We start from the raw sequence: 18,513 nt of genomic DNA on the forward strand, positions 1-18,513 counted from the left end.
ACAATTTCCCATAGTAGAATAAAATATTATACTATTTAAGCATAGTCTATCCATTTTATTTGTACAGGATCTACACTATATAAAATATAAATATTCTTAATATATAAAATGTTAATTCAATAAATTGGGCAATCGTTACAATCTGCACACATGAAGTGATCTTACACCAAAAAAAAAAAGAATGAACCTCCAATATTCAAAGAATCACTTTTGAAACAATTACAGAAGATCGGAATACAAACATAAGCGCCGAGTGGCTACGAGTAGCATTGTTTCAGAACAACCCTCGTTTCCTTTTCTTGCTTGTTTCACCATACTCGAATTCTCTTAAGAAGACTGATTTTGATGGGCCAGAAGAAGAATTGTCATACTTGATAGCGGCGTCTAAGGAGTATATTCGCAAAGAAAGAGCGGATACGGTGGATATTTGGGCAGCTGTTGGGAGTGAGGACCAATACCTCCATGAGCAATCTAAATAGCTCAGCTTAATCATATCTTCAAATACGATTAGTGCCTGAACCATCTGAATATAGAAAAACAAAACGAAAAAAAATTAATCTATTATTTATCCACAAGAAACTCGAATACAAGCATGTTATTGAATAACATAGGGCATGAATGACACAGATGTACAGATACAACATTTCATGGTGGCATATTCTGTAATTAAGTGTTTTTTTTCCAAAAAAGCACTAGCTAAAGGAAACCATGGAACAGGACAAGGCATGATAGCTACGCATCTTTGTTTTTTTTTTTATAAATTATACCACAAAAAAGGGCTTTGGTGCTTGCCATCGGTTGGCTAATAAATTCACTAGATAAACTATCATATGTACAATAAGCAACTTCACAACAAAAAAATCCCCTCAAAATTGAACAATTCAACAATCTACATTTAAAAAAGATAAAGAATCCAACCTACAAGGAGAGACTCGAAGTGAGGGAAAAAAAAAAGAGAGACTTGGTAGAAGACTAACCTCGAATATAGTGTTTGAACGCTTTACAAACACACGCCAGGCATGCCTCCTATAAATGCACGCTTTGGACGACCGCAACGGCTCCTTAGGAATCGCAGCTTCCATATCAAGAAGGTTGATTTTAAGTTGCCCTAAATGTTCAGCCATTTTGTCTATCAACGGTTGTACAGAGTTAGAGTCAACTTCCTCCGTGTCCTCAACAACCATTTTCCCCTTTATCCGTTTCATCTTCATCTCGCTTGTCTCTGCCTCAACTGAAGGAGCATAATTGCCCTTGCCCTTCAGTATAGTAGTCGTCCTTGTAATAAAATTTTGACCTTCATTTAGAACAAGTGGTTGAGGCTCTTCGCCTTCAATTTTAAACTCATTCGGCGAAACATCAATTCTTGATCTAATTCGCAGAAGAGCCTTCTCCACTTGTACTTTAACTTGGTCATCATCTTTCAAGGAATCGACAACTCCTTTGATTTCAACTTCCGATTGGTAGCACGCCCAAGAAGAATATGCATTCGATCCTTCAATGCTCCAAAGTTGTTGAATTCTACTCAGCTTCGAATTTTCGACAACTTTTGAATTTTTGCTATCTTGATATAGCTCATCAACTCCATTGACAATCACCCATGTACCGGCGTCTGAATCTATCATCCAGTACAATTTTCCAGTATAATCAATGCCCAAAAACTCACTCCTTAGTGAATATTTAAACAAGGCACTCTCGATTGTTGCGTGCATTGCGGGGCCACTTTCGATTGGGTGTTGGCTTGAAGAGAGCTCGCATTTCTTCAAATGTTCCCGAATGAGATCCGAGTCCAACATCTCATTGCAAAAGAATTTCAAAAGGAGGATTCTCTGCACGTAGGTGATAGAAAACAAATAAGTTTCATCCAAAGAGAATAATGAGAATATAGAACCTTGCAATTCATAAAAAGGACAAATATTCCAAGCAATTTATTATAATAAAAATATATAACACTAGGCTGACCTCGTCCGAAGTTAGCTCCGAGTACTCTTTTTCTCGCATCACATCTACCACATCGGCAACTTTATATTGGACAGGATATAAGAAGTCGCTATTCTGTTCCTTTGGCTTTAAACCAGCCGATGCTTCGCTGGAAATAGCATCTTGAACAACATTCTCGTCTGCGACACAATTAAGGCAGTGCCAACTTCCTCGAGGCACACCGACAAGAGGCGGACTCAAACAATATGTGTGATACTCTGCATCACATTGATCGCAAAGTAGAACCTTGTTATCCTCCTCATCAATGCCACAAACTTTGCATATCCCTTTATCCCAAGGTGCTTTAGGAATTTCATTCGCAACAGCATCCAGATCATCAATATCCTCATTAGAATTGTCTAATTTCTGCTGTAGAGGAAGAACCTAAAAAAAACGGGGGCTATGTGAGTAAAGCAATCATATAGAGGAGTGTTAAAACCTATCACACACAAGTTAACCTCTTGTAAATTGTGGTAGGATTCATTATCACGAGTTTGTGTAAGACCATAAATAAACCCTACTGATAATCTGATTATTTTCCAATTACAAAAAAATTGTAAAATATAACATGCGTACATGATCACAGTAAAAGAAGAATGAAGTTATTGAAAAATATGACCACGGATTCAAGTGATAGATGCAGCGAAAATGTGTACCTCTTTTAAATATAAAGAATCAAATGCGTGGTATGATTCCTCGGCGAGCTGAACCAGGTTTGGGTTATTGCAGAAAGCAGCCTGCACCTCTGTCCAAAACTGGAAGATGAATAAACAGAAAGTCAACATTCTGTTCAAGAATATAATTGACTAGTTAAGAATGAATCAATCAATTAAACAAATGCAACGTTACTATAAAGAGGCGAAAATTTTGCATAATTTTTTTCCGGAAGTTAGATTCCTATGCTTCTCCACGGAAAACAATACGGGTCTAAAGCAAGATTAGCGAATAAAATATTACACGCGTGTATATCAAAACTGTATTAGAAAACGTAACAAAAAATACCTCTTGTACATCGTCGAAAAAAGCTTCATGAGATCCGTAAGCACCGGCAGCCAATCTCAAATCAATCATCCTTAAATAGAAAAGACTTGAAACCATTGCCGGAGAACCAAGAAGCCCTTCTTCGTTACTGCCACAGAACACCAATTTATCTCCAAGCAACCTGCGGAGCTTTCTAGTTTGTTTCACCGTGGCCGATTTACGCAACACTATACGACATTGTTTCATTACAATGTCCCACATAGGTTTGAAGCTCTTTCTGGTGGTTCTCCCAACGGAAGGATTTTGTTGCATAGAGAGGAAAGTTGAAGCAACTTCCAGAGCTAGTTTCTGCAAGAGAAGAAAGGGTAAAATTAAAACATAAAGATTTATCGTGCAAGACAAACGACGCTATATGGACAGAGTCGGAGATGAGAATTACCTTAGTAGGGCCAGAAGCATTGCCCTTGTAAACTTCTTTGCTGATCGAACGAACCAAGCATTCTCTCGCCCACTCGGGTGGATCCTTGTCCAATGATTTTTTGATACAAATTCTTATTCTGGACCCCACATTTGTCTTCAAACTTTTTACGGGTTCCAACTCTTGAACCCACCCTGGAATTCCTTCATTCACCATGGCGTCTTCAGACTTTAAGTCCGCTCCACCATCGTCGTAGAGAGAACTATAAATTCTGTTCAATGCTGCTGCAAGAAACTGAAAAAATAAAACCAAGAAGAACAAGATTAAAAATAAGAAAATGTTATAATTAATCACTATTTATTAATAATAGTTTCAAAAAATTGCAAAGAAAGCATACGATAAAACTCAATCTCAACTCACCTCTGCATCGGCTTCTAATCCAGCAACTCCAGTTATCGGACCACTTTGTGGTGTAACATAGCCACATAAGTTCAAAAGTACGTCAATGCCATCACAAACCTCCAATGAACCGAGCTCTCCTTTCAAAAATGACATGGCTAAAGCATACCTCCTAGCCAATTCTCGCCATGTAAATTTATTCACGGGAGGGAAATTAATCTCGGTTCTTTTTTCCACGTTTTTAATTTGCCCCATTTTTTGGGGGAACTCTCTTAATAGTGCTCGCAGCATTAAGACGTGAGCATCAAGTAAACCATCGAATGATGATCCATCCAGTTCTGCGATAAATTCTTTCAAAGAGAGACATTTTCTCATACCTAATACCTCCTGGAAACGCAACATGAAGATCCATGCCTACATTTGGAACATACAATATATTAGAGGAAAAAATAAACTATATATATATATATATATATATATATATATATATATATATATATATATATATATATATATATACATATATATATATATATATAGAGGATACTTTTCACATAAAGAATATAAATGTACCTCAAGAAGATCTCCGAAATGCGGATGATCTCCATGGACTGAATGATTAATTGAGACGGGCTCTTCATTTATCGGGCTTCCAACTTTTCCATGGGCCTCCATTTAGACTTGAATCACTTAGTAGCCGAAAAAAACTAACAAAGATTTACTCAATTCCACTGCACAAAGGACCTCCTTGGTGCAAAATCCACGTTACAGATGCAACAAGCTTCGATGTACCGAATCACCGGGAATATATACTCTACAAGGATCAATATACATGCGTACAACAATTATCAAATTTCTAAAAAATTCCAAAACCGAAAGCTACACATTTACCTTGACAGACAACAGCAAAATAGAATTAAATATTTCAAACCATAGATCTATTTAGTCACAAGGTATATCAATTTTATTTCATGGTAAATCCAAAATCAATATTATATATCTCAAACTATAACGTTTTTTTGCAATGAATTACCGGATCTGATCGGTATGACTATCAAAATCTAAACAAAAACGACTACTTGCAAGATCTCATCAAGAAACATATAAATGCAGAATCATTTTTTATAACCGGTTCCGTACAAACCAGTTCCCCACAATATAGAAACATATAAATGCAGCAAACAATTATAATACATATTAATATTGAGCTAAATTCACCAGGACGAACAACCGCGCTTGACGAAAAAGGTGATGATTGCTAAAAATGAAAATAAAAATGGATGCACTGAATGAAAATTTTTATGCCATTTTGTAGTCCTCAGAGGGGTATTAATACAATTCACCATACCCTAAAATTGCACAAAGCGACGGCGCGGCAGTGAATTTGCAAACCCTAGTAATAGAGGAATGCGAGTAAACGGTGAAATGGGCTTAAATGCGAGTAAATTGGTATTACTGGACCGATTTGACATTAAATAGATCCATCGATTTATTTACGCCCATCATCTCTTTCTAGCATTTCACTAGCATTAATTATAAATCAAAAAGAAAAAATCGAAAATATTGGGCTTGACCAAAAACATATCAGTAATTATAAAACGTTCAAATTTTCAGACCCAAAAGCACCTAATCCATTAATATAATCATTTCAGACCATGGTTCGTCTCAAATGCAATTAACCATTTCAATAAATATTATATGCACAACATGAATGATATCGTCTTGTTTACAAGGTAATAAATGATGCATGTATATCATTGAAAATAAAAGGTAAGCTAATATAGTAGAATCATCAAAATAATGGATATGAATCAATAAACATCATTAATCAAAATAAGCATACTCAAAGTCGCAAAATCACGAGACCAAGCAAATGGAATAAATTGACCTACTAAATCTTGCAACATTTTATTACCTGTTTTTCGTTTCCTTGGATCTTAGGCCTCGAGACGCAAGTTCATAGCAGTGTATTACAAGCATAGATATGGTGGAAGTCGGAGGTGTGGCAAACCTGGAAGGCATAAAAGATCAACAAAATTAGTAACGGCAAAATACAACAACATAATATTTAGTAAACTAAATTATTGTAAATCATTTTTTGATTGATTGCTATAATGATAAATAAAATTATCAGTAAACATTGTCTTTATGTATTGAACTTGCCAATTTGGCATTTTTATATTATTACTATTGTCATCAATTTTCTTGTAAACATACTATGTTATTGCTCCAAAACTTCTTGATACCCAAATTTGAAGTATTAAAAATTTTCTATACTAAGTATGATGAATTCTAATGCTTTGAGTTAAATTTGTGAAACCGTAATAGTGTAAAGGCAGTAAATGATACCATGACTTTCCATCAAAGAGGCTATTCTAAAAAACTTGGAATATCTTAACCAAGCCTCTATACTAAGTATGATGAGTTCAAAGATTGTGCATCCACGCATGTTGAAATAAATATAAGTGAATGAGATAGATGGATCATGTATAGACAAATATTGAATTAAGTCCAAACATACAAATAGGAAGGGGAAAATAAAAGACGAACCTTGATGTGCCGCATCCTTGCCTTTATCAAATCCAAACCCACAGATGTTGAAAACAAGATTGGTCCTACAACATCTATAGGATAGGAAATCCCCTTCTGAAATTCTTTTGCAATGAGATGTTGGACTCGGATTTTATTCGGGAACATTTGAAGAAATGCGAACTCTCTTCAAGCCAACACCCAATCGAGAGTGGCCCAGCAATGCACACAACAATCGAGAGTGTCTCGTTTAAAATTTCACTAAGGAGTGAGTTTTTGGGCATCGATTATGCTGGAAAATTGTACTGGATGATAGATTCTGACACCGGTACTTGGGTGATTGTCAATGAAGTTGATGAGCTATATCAAAATAGCGAAAATTCAAAAGTTGTCGAAAATTCGAAGGTGAGTAGAATTGAACAACTTTGGAGGATTGAAGGATCGAAGGTATATTCTTCTTGGGCGTGCTACCAATCGGAAGTTGAAATCAAAGGAGTTGTCGATTCCTTGAGAGACGATGACCGAGTTAAAGGACAAGTGGAGAAGACTCTTTTGCTAATTAGATCCAGAATTAATGTATCGCCGAGCCTCAACCACTTGTCCTAAATCAAGGTCAAAATTTTATGACAAGGATGACGAACATACTGAAGGGCAAGGGCAATTATGCTCCTTCAGTTGAGGTAGAGACAACCGAGATGAAGATGAAACGGATAAAGGGGAAAATGGTTGTTCAGGATACGGAGAAAGTTGACCCTAACGCTGTACAACCGTTGATAGACAAAACGGCTGATCATTTAGGGCAACTTAAAGTCAACCTTCTCGATATGAAAGCTGCAATTCCTAAGGAGGCATTGCGGTCGTCCAAAGCGTGCATTTATAGGAGACATGCCTGGCGTGTGTTTGTAAAATGGAAACCGAATCAAGGATGAAAAAGTAGAATAAAGGATGAAAGAGTTAACATGGGAATTGGTTGTTGAGGGCATGGGAAAAGTCAATTCAAATTTTGTAACGCAACCAATGGGGGAAGAGTCTTATTATATCTTAGGGAAAAAGGGGGAAGAGCTTCAACCATTTGTCCTAAGAAAATGGTTTCGCACCTGTGTCCCTAATAATAATGTTCAAAGTAATGCACTTGCGTCGACGCCATCTGCCTGTCAAAAAATAATAATAAAAGCAAGAATTAATAAACTTTGTTCATTGTAATGTAGGTGAAGAGTTACAATTTTCAAAAAATAAAAAAAAAATGCGATGAAATAACAAATTCTTTCTACATTTAATGATCAAACAATTATTCCCTATTTACATGTTTTGCACGTAAAAAACAAACAATTATATTCAAATCGGATCCCAGTCTTAAAAAGGATATTCCTTGTTCTTATTTACTTCCCTTTCCGGTAATGATCTCATTAAATGGCTCCTAATAAATCATCAAATCGAAAGGAAAAAAAACGCGCTATGGTTTCATAAATTTTGTGAGACGTAAACTAAAAGGGCAACACATTTCTCATCCACAACTATAGAATACAATTAAATTTCAAATACAAAGCCGATAATTCCAAATTCATTTATTAAGATCTTAAAGTATAAGTTAAGAAAAAAAATCATCATTTTAAGAGTTTCAAATCTCAAATTAATTGCCATATATCAATAAATGGTCTCGATCTACGATCTCCGGAACAGAAACATGCCACAGGCAAAACATGCATGACATAGAAAAACTTAAATTCATTGGCCAGATCACATATAAGAATTCTGGAATCAACAATTAAACAAATTAAATTCGATTCCCTCATGCAAATATATAAACTAATTAAGATTTAAGAGACCAAAAAACTACCTGCTGCATTCGACCAAGAATGACGTTAATGCGAAAAACCCAGCAGAGGTTCGGGAGGAGGCTGTGGGCAGTGGAGATCGTCCTGATCTTGGACGATCTGTTCAATCCATTTCATGTAAATAAACCAATTAAGAGACAAAAAACGAACCCTCAAGGGTTTCATAAATTTTCCTCATACGTAAACTAAAAGGGCAACATATCTCTCATCCACAACTATAGCATTGGATCCCTAAACAAAATATAGAATACACATTCGGTAAATACAAAGCCGAAAAAAAAATCATATCATTTTACGAGTTTCAAATCTCAATTTAATTGGTATATATCAATAAATGGTCTCGATCTACCATCTCCGGGAATTCCACAAACAAAACATGCATAACATAGAAAACCGGAATTCATTGGCCAGATCGTACATATCGATTTAGGAATCAACAATTAAACAAATTAAATTCGATTTCCTCGTGCAAATAAACAAATCAAGACGAAAAAACTACCTGTAGACCATCGCCCATTTTTCTTTTCGATCGCAAATATTCTTCTCGAAATAGAATGAGTTAATGCAAAGGACCCGCCGGAGGTTCGATCTCTGATCGATTTGTTCAATCCTGGATTCAACAATTAAACTAATTAAATTCGATTTCATTTAAATAAACTAATTAAGAGACAAAAAAAGAAAAACTAACGGCATACCTGTATTTACGGATAAATAGACGTTAATCCGAAAAATCCGGCGGCGGTTCGGGAGGAGGCTGTGTGCGGTGGAGATCTCCCCACATTTCTTTAATTCTGGAATGAACAATTAAACAAATTAAATTCGAATTTGGACATGCAATTAACTAATTAAGAGGCGTTAGAACCTAACCTGTAGACCATCACCGTTAATTCAAAAAAAATAACGGGGGCGGCGGAGGTTCAGGGGGAGGCAGTGGGCGGTGGAGATCTTCGAAAATCGATAAATAGATCCGCACAACAAATTTCATGATGTCAGAATTCGACAGCGGCGCAGGTATATAATACTGATAGCTCTGTGTACAGTCGCTTTTATAGTGACAGTGGAGAGTAAATCTATGGAAAGTTGGTGTGGTAGGGTTCATTTCAGACAGCCGCCGCCGACTGAAGACAAGCCCAGTGGGCCTGGTTTTTTGTGCCAGTGTTGTACCTCACTTCTTCTATTCTATAATTAGCATTTAAATGGTAGATGGACTTTATTTTATTTTTTTATTAGTTTGACTATTCATGTGCTCAAATTAAATATAATAAAATAATCCAAGTAAAGAAGTTGAAATTAGAATTTTGTAGTTCGAACTCAATCGACGTCTTCATGGATGGATTTAAGTTACGAGTTATTATGAAAGATGGGTCGTCGTGATTTTTTAAATCCGAACATACTGATCCAAAAATATATACTGCGTCTGCAATAAATAAAATTTAATAACGAAGTAAAAAAAGTATAATTTATGAAATTGTAGTTCCAAGTTAATCGCCGTCTTCATGGATATGAGTTATTCCAAAGGTGAGTTGTGCTTGAGAGTAAGATTTATTATGAAAGACGGTTGTCGCGATTTGTTTACCCTAACAGACTGATCTAAAAGTATATACTACGACTGCAATCAAATAAAAGTTAATAACGAGGTAAAAGAAGTGTACTTTAAATATTGTAGTTCCAATCCGTCGACGTCTTCATGAAAAGGAGTTATTTTAAAACTCAAGTTATGCCTAAAAGTTAAGATTTATTCTAAAGGATGGGTCGTTGTGATTTTTGTTAAATATATATATACTACGACTGAAACAAATAGAAATCTAATAACGAAGTAAAATAAGTATAATTTAAATTATTGTAGTTTAAACTCAATCGACATCTTCATGGATCGAAGTTGTTTTAAAAGGTAAGAATTACGCGTGGACGTTAAGACTTATTATGGAAGCAAGTACATATCCCGTTTTCTCGGAACTTGATTATGGAAATCTACGAGTAGCGACGGGGTGTACTATATGTGCCAATTGTCATTTACGGGTCGTCGAGATTTGTTTTCCATAATAGACTGATAAACTATATATATACATGTAGGTAGCGATGCAACAAAATCGAACTGTGAATGAATTACGAGGAATCACTTTGCAACTTAGATTACAGCTAATCTTGTGATTCAGTGGAATCACTGTGGTTCATATAGTGGAAAGTTTTTTGTTTAGTTTCAATTATATAACCACTCCTAATATTTTTTGGCGGGAAAAAAATTTATTTATCATAATTTTGTCAATTACAATTCTACCCTCCAACCTTTTAAGTAAAAGTTATAATAAATTTTTGTAATTAATAATCAATTTTCAGACAAACGTCACATATAGGGGTGGAAATTAGAACGGAATTTCCAAATTTCGCCAATTCCGATCCGAAAATATCCGAATTTGGAACACTTTTTTTCATTCCGATTTCCGATATATCAATTTCCAATTCTTCCGATTATTTTTGGAACGGAATTGGAATTACATATAAAATTATTAGAAATTCGAATTTCCGATATGATTTTGTTTCCGAAATATAAATACTATATAGTATATATATTTTTGAATTGTTTTTCTATTCCCGTTTTGCAAAAACTATATTTACTTTTTCTTTTCTTTTATTTAAATTTGCAAGAACTAAGTTTGCTTAGATAAACTAATTATGTTGTTCTTAGAGCATCTTCCACCCTAATCACCATTTTTTCACCAAATCCTATTTTTGGTGGTGAAAAAATGGGTTTATCTCCCACCCTTAGGACACCATTCTATAATTTCACTACTTTTAGTGAAAAAATAGTGTATTTGGTCTCCCACCAATTTCAACAAATTTTACACTAAACAATAAAATAATAATATTTCACAATTTTCCTATTTATAGAGAATAGCATTTGGTTTGGTCTCCCATAGTATTTCATAAAATATACCACAAAATTATAATTTAATGTTAATCATAATTTTAATCTATTTTAATTTTAAAAATATTGATTATAGATCCGATTATAAGTAATAATTTTATTGATTATATAATCTTAGAATTATATTAAATTTTAAAAAACTATTGAAACATGAATGAAAATCGACGTAAATTATTATACATATAATAAAACCACACATAAACTAAATGCATAAAAATATTACAACACGGTTTAAAAAAAAAACATTACAACATTTTTTTGGCCAAAATAAATTATTGCATTGATAATTTTGAAGGTCAAAGGGGCCTCATCAAAACCTTGTTTGGCCTAACAAGGAAAGAGTACCCCTTATTAGCATAGGGTCTCATTCACCATTATTGTCGTCATCATCTTCAACACCATCTAGTTGGTCACGTTTATCCCACAAATGAGCTACCAGCCTTCTTCTTAGTTCATTATGTTCTCCTTGATTTATCAAATTCCGATGTCGACCAAGAAAACTAACATATTTCGTATTATTTATATCTCTTGAAAGTTCAGCTAGAGGGACAGTGGGTGAACTTTCATAGTCAAGAATGGCATTTAGATATCCACTACGTTCCTCCTCAACTATCATATTGTGCATAATAATGCATGCAAACATGACATCATGTAAGTCTTTTTTATTCCAGAATCGAGCCGCTCCTCTAATAATTGCAAATCGAGCTTGAAGAACTCCAAATGCTCGTTCTACATCTTTGCGATATGATTCATGTTTCTGTACGAAATAAGTTTCTTTGGCACATTTGGGTACACGAATGGATTGTACTAAAGTTGACCATTTAGGATAAATACCGTCAGCTAGATAATAACCGACATCATAATTCCTACCTTTGATCGAATAATTAACTGGTATAGATGTACCATTGGTTAATGCTTGAAATAGAGTTGATTTTTGTAGGACATTAACATCGTTATTTGTACCTGGGAGGCCGAAGAATGCATGCCATATCCAAGTATCATGCGATGCTACTGCTTCAAGTATGATAGTGCATTTTTTGTTGCGTCCACGGTATGCCCCTGCATGATCAACCCTTTAAGTTTGATCATGCTTGGAAAATATTAAAATTTCACGTGAAATGGGCTGAACCAATTCAGCCGAGTACATCATCTCCCATTGGATACGGTACTTCATCTCCTCTTGGAGATAGTTCATCATCTCCTCTTGGACATAGTGACTCACATGACAGACCAAGGGGAATGAAAGGAGCGAAAACAAAAAAAAAACTCACTAAGGAAAAGGATCCCATGTGGCAGGAGATGATGAACAGTGTTGGAAAGAGCCAAGATCTTATGCAAAAACAGCATGAAGAGTACTTAGATATGCAGAGAAAAAGAAAAGCACGTTCGGATTTATTGGCGAGCCTTAAGCAGAAAAAAGAAGACAATAGGGAAAAAAAACTAAAATTAAAGGCTTCTGAACAAGATATGGAGGTTATGAGAGTGGATTTGAGTACTCTCACACCCTTTAGTAAACAATTCTGGAGTGATAAAAAACAAGCCATCATTGATAGGGGAAGCAGGTCAGGAGCTGCTAGGAATTTGAATTTTAGTGGAGAGGGGAGTGGACCAAGTGATGAAGATGTTTACGTCCCGGAATCTCCAAACAACAACAGAGAATGCAACTATGGCGAACCTACTGGCGATGGACATTTCTCTAATTCGAACTATGATAGTCAAGACTATTAATCTTAGAAAGTAAGGGGTACTCTTTCCTTGTTAGGCCAAACAAGGTTTTAACGAGGCCCCTTTGAATCAATAAAATTTTATTTTGGCTAGAAAAAAAAAATTGCTAAGTAGTTTATGTATTTTATTTATATATTTTGTCTTGTAATTTATTTTGTTACGTTATAATGTTATGTTTTTGTTGGTTTTTGATAATAAACATGTTTATTGTATAAACATATAACTTATTAGAGCCAAATGTATTTATATTTATTTAATAATAATAATAATAATAATAATAATAATAATAATAATAATAATAATAATAATAATAATAATAATAATAATAATAATAATAATAATAATAATAATAATAATAATAATAATAATAATAATAATAATAATAATAATAATAATAATAATAATAATAATAATAATAATAAGTAATGTATTTATTTTTTGAACACTAATTCATTAATTAACACTAATATATTTTCTATAAATATGCTTATAAATTGGTAATCACATGAAATTAGTTAATATAATAATTTTATATACTAATTATAAAATGGTGTTAATTACACCAAATCCTATTTTAATTTCTATATTTGATATAAAAAATAGAATTTGGTGAAAAAATTGGTAAAGTAGTGATAGGGTGGGAGTTGCAAATTTCTTCACCAAAAAATTTGGTGAAAATATAGGATTTAGTAATATGGTGATATGTGATTTGACCACAATGGGAGACTAAAACCAAATCATCATAATTTTAGGTGTAATGCCGATTTAGTGATTTAAGTTGGGAGGTTAAAAACACCTAAATTAGGTGAAAAAAATAGGATATGGAGATGGGTGGAAGATGCCCTTACAAGGGTTTACATTTCCTCTTATTGACCCTTGTTTTGGATTCTTCCCTTTTGTCATAAAATTACGAAAATTAGAAGAAAAAAATGCTAAAAGTTACCATTATTTCCGATTTGATACAAAAAATTAAAAATTTCCGAAAATTTTGAAATTCCTCTTATTCCGAGGTATTCTAAAATTAGAATGAATTTTGAAACTCCAATTTTTTTGGAACGAAAAATTGAAACCTAATTTTAACTTCTGAAAAAAATTAAAAAATTTCCAAAAAAAAACATTTCCGATTCATTCCATCCGATTTTCACCCCTAATCACATGCCACAACCATATTAGTAAGAATATGTCTTTCCACTTCCATGCCTGCTACACTATTCAACATCTACCCCACGGGCCCCACCATATAGTATCATGATTTATCTATATTATATGTACAGAATCCACACTATATAAATATTCTTAATATATAAAATTTTAATTCAATAAATTGGGCAATCATTACATCCAAAAAAAAGATAAACCTCCAATATTCAACAATCACTTATGAAACAATTATGAAACAATTACAGAAGATCAGAATGCAAACATAAGCGCCGAGTGGCTACTGAGTAGCTTTGTTTCACAAGAACCCTCTTTTCCTTTTCTTGCTTGTTTCACCGTACTCGGATTCTCTCAAGACTGGTTTTGATGGGCCAGAAGAAGAATTCTCATACTTGATAGCGGAGTCTAAGGAGTATATTCGCAAAGAAAGAGCAGATAAGGTGGATATTTGGGCAGCGGTTGGGAGTGAAGACCAATACCTCCATGAGCAATCTAAATAACTCAGCTTAATCATATCTTCAAATACGATTAGTGCCTGAACCATCTGAATATAGAAAAACAAAACGAAAAAAAATTAATCTATTATTTATCCACAAGAAACTCGAATACAAGCATGTTATTGAATAACATAGGGCATGAATGACACAGATGTACAGATACAACATTTCATGGTGGCATATTCTGTAATTAAGTGTTTTTTTTCCAAAAAAGCACTAGCAAAAGGAAACCATGGAACAGAAAAATGAAAATAAAAAAATTAATTATCAAGTTTCATGGTAGCATATTCTGTAATTAAGTGTTTTTCCAAAATAACTAACTAAAAGAAACCATGGAACAGAACAAGGCAGATAGCTACGCATCTTACTTATTTTTTATAAATTATACTGCCAAAAAAGGCTTTGGTGCGTGCCATCGGTTGGCTAATAAATTCACTAGATAAACTATCATATGTACAATAAGCAACTTCAGAGCAAAAAAATCCCTCAAAATTGAACAATTAAACAATCTACATTTAAAAAAGATAAAGAATCCAACCTACAAGGAGAGACTCGAAGTGAGAGAAAAAAAAAAAAAAAAAGACTTGGTAGAAGACTAACCTCGAATATAGTGTTTGAACGCTTTACAAACACACGCCAGGCATGCCTCCTATAAAAGCACGCTTTGGACGACCGCAACGCCTTCTTAGGAATCGCAGCTTCCATATCAAGAAGGTTGATTTTAAGTTGCCCTAAATGTTCAGCCGTTTTGTCTATCAACGGTTGTACAGAGTTAGGGTCAACTTCCTCCGTGTCCTCAACAATCATTTTGCCCTTTATCCGTTTCATCTTCATCTCGCTTGTCTCTGCCTCAACTGAAGAAGCATAATTACACTTGCCCTTCAGTATAGTAGTCATCCTTGTCATAAAATTTTGACCTTTATTTTGAACAAGAGGTTGAGGCTCTTCGCCTTCAATTTTAAACTCATCCGGCGAAATATTAATTTTTGATCTAATTAGCAGAAGAGCCTTCTCTAGTTGTCCTTTAACTCGGTCATCATCTCTCAAGGAATTGACAACTCCTTTGATTTCATCTTCTGATTGGTAGCACGACCAAGAAGAATATGCCTTCGATCCTCCAATGCTCCAAAGTTGTTCAATTCTACTTGTCTTCAAATTTTCGGCAACTTTTGAATTTTTGCTATCTTGATATAGCTCATCAACTCTATTGACAATCACCCAAGTACCGGTGTCTGAATCTATCATCCAGTACAGTGTTCCAGCATAATCGATGCCCAAAAACTCACTCCTCAGTGAATTTTTAAACGAGGCACTCTCGATTGTTGTGTGCATTGCTAGGCCACTCTCAATTGGGTGTTGGCTTGAATAGAGTTCGCATTTCTTCAAATGTTCCCGAATGAGATCCGAGTCCAACATCTCATTGCAAAAGAAATTCAGAAAGAGGATTCTCTGCACGTACAATGGGTGATAGAAAACAAATTAGTTTCATCCAAAGAGAATAATGAGAATATAGAATCTTGCAATTCATAAAAAGGACAAATTGAATGTTATACAACTTTCACTTTAAATCACAAAAGAATTTTTAACAAGTTCCAAGCAATTTATCATAATAAAAATATATAACAACAGGCTGACCTCATCCGAAGTTAACTCCGAGTACTCTTTTTCTCGCATCACATCTACCACATCAGCAGCTTTATATTGGACGGGATATAAGAAGTCGCTCTTTTGTTCCTCTGGCTTTAAACCAGCCGATGCTTCGCTGGAAAGAGCATCTTGAACAACATTCGCGTCTGCTGCGACACAATTAAGGCAGTGCCAACTTCCTCGAGGCACACCGGCAAGAGGCGGATTCAAACAATATGTGTGATACTCTGCATCACATTGATCGCAAAGTAGGACCTTGTTATCCTCCTCATCAATGCCACAAACCTTGCATATCCCTTTATCCCAAGGTGCTTTAGGAATTTCATTCGCAACAGCATCCAGATCATCAATATCCTCATTAGAATTTTCTAATTTCTGCTGCAGAGGAAGAACCTAGAAAAAAAACGAGTTTGTGTAAGACCATATATAAATCATACTCCTAATCTGATTATTTTCCAATTAAAAAGAAATGTAAAACATAACATGCGTACATGATCAGAGTAAAAGAAGAATGGAGATATTGAAAAATATAACCACGGATTCAAGCGATAGATGCAACGAAAATGTGTACCTCTTTTAAATATAAAGAATCAAATGCGTGGTATGATGCTTCGGCGAGCTGAACCAGATTCGGGTTACTGCAGAAAGCATTCTGCACCTCTTTCCAGAACTGGAAGTTGAAAACAAAGCTAAGTTAAGAAAGAGAATCTAGCGTGTATTAACAGAATCTTTTATCACAATAATTAAAGAGGTGAAAAGAAATTGTCATTCTTAGTAATGGTAAAGCTTTGCAGATTAAAAGTTCCAAACAGAGATCTAAATTATTTCATTTCAGCTCGTCTCGAGCATTAGCTAAATATTACACGCGTGTATATTAGAAAACGTAACAAAAAATACCTCTTCTACATCGTCGAAAAAAGCTTCATGTGATCCGTAAGCACCGGCAGCCAATCTTAAATCAATCATCCTTAAATAGAAAAGACTTGAAACCATAGCCGGAGAACCAAGAAGCCCTTCTTCGTTACTGCCACAAAGCACCGATTTATATCCAAGCAACCTGCGTAGCTTTCTAGTTTGTTTCCCTGTGGCCGATTTACGCAACACTATCCGACATTGTTTCATTACAATGTCCCACATAGGTTTGAAGTTCTTTCTGGTGGTTCTCCCAACGGAAGGATTTTGTTGCATAGAGTGGAAGGTTGAAGCAACTTCCAGAGCTAGTTTCTGCAAGAGAAGAAAGGGTAAAATTAAAACATAAACATTTATTGTGCAAGACAAACAAAGCTATATGGACAGAGACAGAGATGAGAATTACCTTAGTGGGGCCAGAAGCATTGGCCTTGTAAACTTCTTTGCTGATCGAACGAACCAAGCATTCTCTCGCCCACTCGGGTGGATCCTTGTCCAATGACTTTATGATACAATTTCTTATTCTGGACCCCACATTTGTCTTCAAACTTTTTACGGGTTCCAACTCTTGAACCCACCCTGGAATTTCTGCATTCACCGTGGCGTCTTCAGACGCTTCACCATCGTCGTAGAGAGAGCTATAAATTCTGTTCGATGCTGCTGCAAGAAACTGAAAAAAGAAAACCAAGAAGAACAAGATTAAAAATAAGAAACTGTTATAATTAATCACTATTTATTGCAAAGAAAGCATACAAAAAAACTCAATCTTGACTCACCTCTGCATCGGCTTCTAATCCAGCAACTCCAGTTAACGGGCCACTTTGTGGTGTAACATCGCCACATAAGTTCAAAAGTACGTCAATGCCATCACAAACCTCCAATGAGCCGAGCTCCCCTTTCAAAAATGACATGGCTAAAGCATACCTCCTAGCCAATTCTCGCCATGTAAATTTATTCACTGGAGGGAAATTAATCTCGGTTCTTTTTTCCACGTTTTTAATTTGCCCCATTTTTTGGGGGAACTCTCTTAATAGGGCTTGCAGCATTAAGACGTGAGCTTCGAGTAAACCATCGAATGATGGTCCATCCAGTTCTGCGATAAATTCTTTCAAAGAGAGACCTTTTCTCATACCTAATACCTCCTGGAAACGCGACACGAAGATCCATGCCTACATATGAAACATACAATATATTAGAGGAAAAAATAAAGTATATATCTATATATCTATATATATATATATATATATATATATATATATATATATATATATATATATATATATATATATATATATATATATATATAGGATACTTTTCACATAAAGAATATAAATGTACCTCAAGAAGATCTCCGAAATGCGGATGATCTCCATGGACGGAATGATTAATTGAGACGGGCTCTTCATTTATCGGGCTTCCAACTTTTCCATGGGCCTCCATTTAGACTTGAATCACTTAGCAGCCAAAAAAATCTAACAAAGATTTACTCAATTTCACTGCACAAAGGACCTC

The 18,513-nt window shown here is 34.8% G+C and overlaps 2 protein-coding genes across 4 annotated transcripts; both read right to left on the reverse strand.

Annotated features, from left to right (window-relative positions):
• Nucleotides 1-80: 80 nt before the first annotated feature.
• On the reverse strand, nucleotides 81-8,235 carry LOC105969151 (methyl-CpG-binding domain-containing protein 9). 3 transcript variants are annotated; one of them, XM_012993905.2, is made up of 11 exons: nucleotides 8,142-8,235; nucleotides 6,326-7,455; nucleotides 5,691-5,786; nucleotides 4,349-4,589; nucleotides 3,797-4,189; nucleotides 3,398-3,670; nucleotides 2,980-3,306; nucleotides 2,634-2,732; nucleotides 1,960-2,361; nucleotides 978-1,826; nucleotides 81-523 (listed from the first exon to the last, which is right to left on the reverse strand). In XM_012993905.2, the coding sequence occupies exons 4-11, from the start codon at nucleotides 4,448-4,450 to the stop codon at nucleotides 275-277; spliced, it is 2,694 nt and encodes an 897-aa protein (XP_012849359.2). In that variant the 5' UTR covers nucleotides 4,451-4,589; nucleotides 5,691-5,786; nucleotides 6,326-7,455; nucleotides 8,142-8,235; the 3' UTR covers nucleotides 81-274. The 3 variants fall into 3 exon arrangements, with proteins under 3 accessions (XP_012849359.2, XP_012849367.2, XP_088677579.1); XM_012993913.2 differs by having other exon boundaries at nucleotides 6,326-7,451; nucleotides 8,142-8,223; XM_088821453.1 differs by lacking the exons at nucleotides 5,691-5,786; nucleotides 6,326-7,455; nucleotides 8,142-8,235 and adding an exon at nucleotides 4,970-5,136.
• A 5,851-nt stretch (nucleotides 8,236-14,086) lies between these two features.
• Nucleotides 14,087-18,481, reverse strand: LOC105969175 (methyl-CpG-binding domain-containing protein 9). Its single transcript, XM_012993924.2, has 8 exons — nucleotides 18,340-18,481; nucleotides 17,778-18,170; nucleotides 17,408-17,671; nucleotides 16,990-17,316; nucleotides 16,664-16,762; nucleotides 16,081-16,485; nucleotides 15,046-15,894; nucleotides 14,087-14,492 (listed from the first exon to the last, which is right to left on the reverse strand). Exons 1-8 carry the CDS (start codon nucleotides 18,439-18,441, stop codon nucleotides 14,247-14,249), a joined length of 2,685 nt encoding a protein of 894 aa, XP_012849378.2. The 5' UTR covers nucleotides 18,442-18,481; the 3' UTR covers nucleotides 14,087-14,246.
• Nucleotides 18,482-18,513: the final 32 nt, after the last annotated feature.

Source organism: Erythranthe guttata, chromosome 8, assembly GCF_056151865.1.
Source record: "Erythranthe guttata isolate IM_541 chromosome 8, IM_541, whole genome shotgun sequence".
Taxonomy (NCBI): domain Eukaryota; kingdom Viridiplantae; phylum Streptophyta; class Magnoliopsida; order Lamiales; family Phrymaceae; genus Erythranthe; species Erythranthe guttata.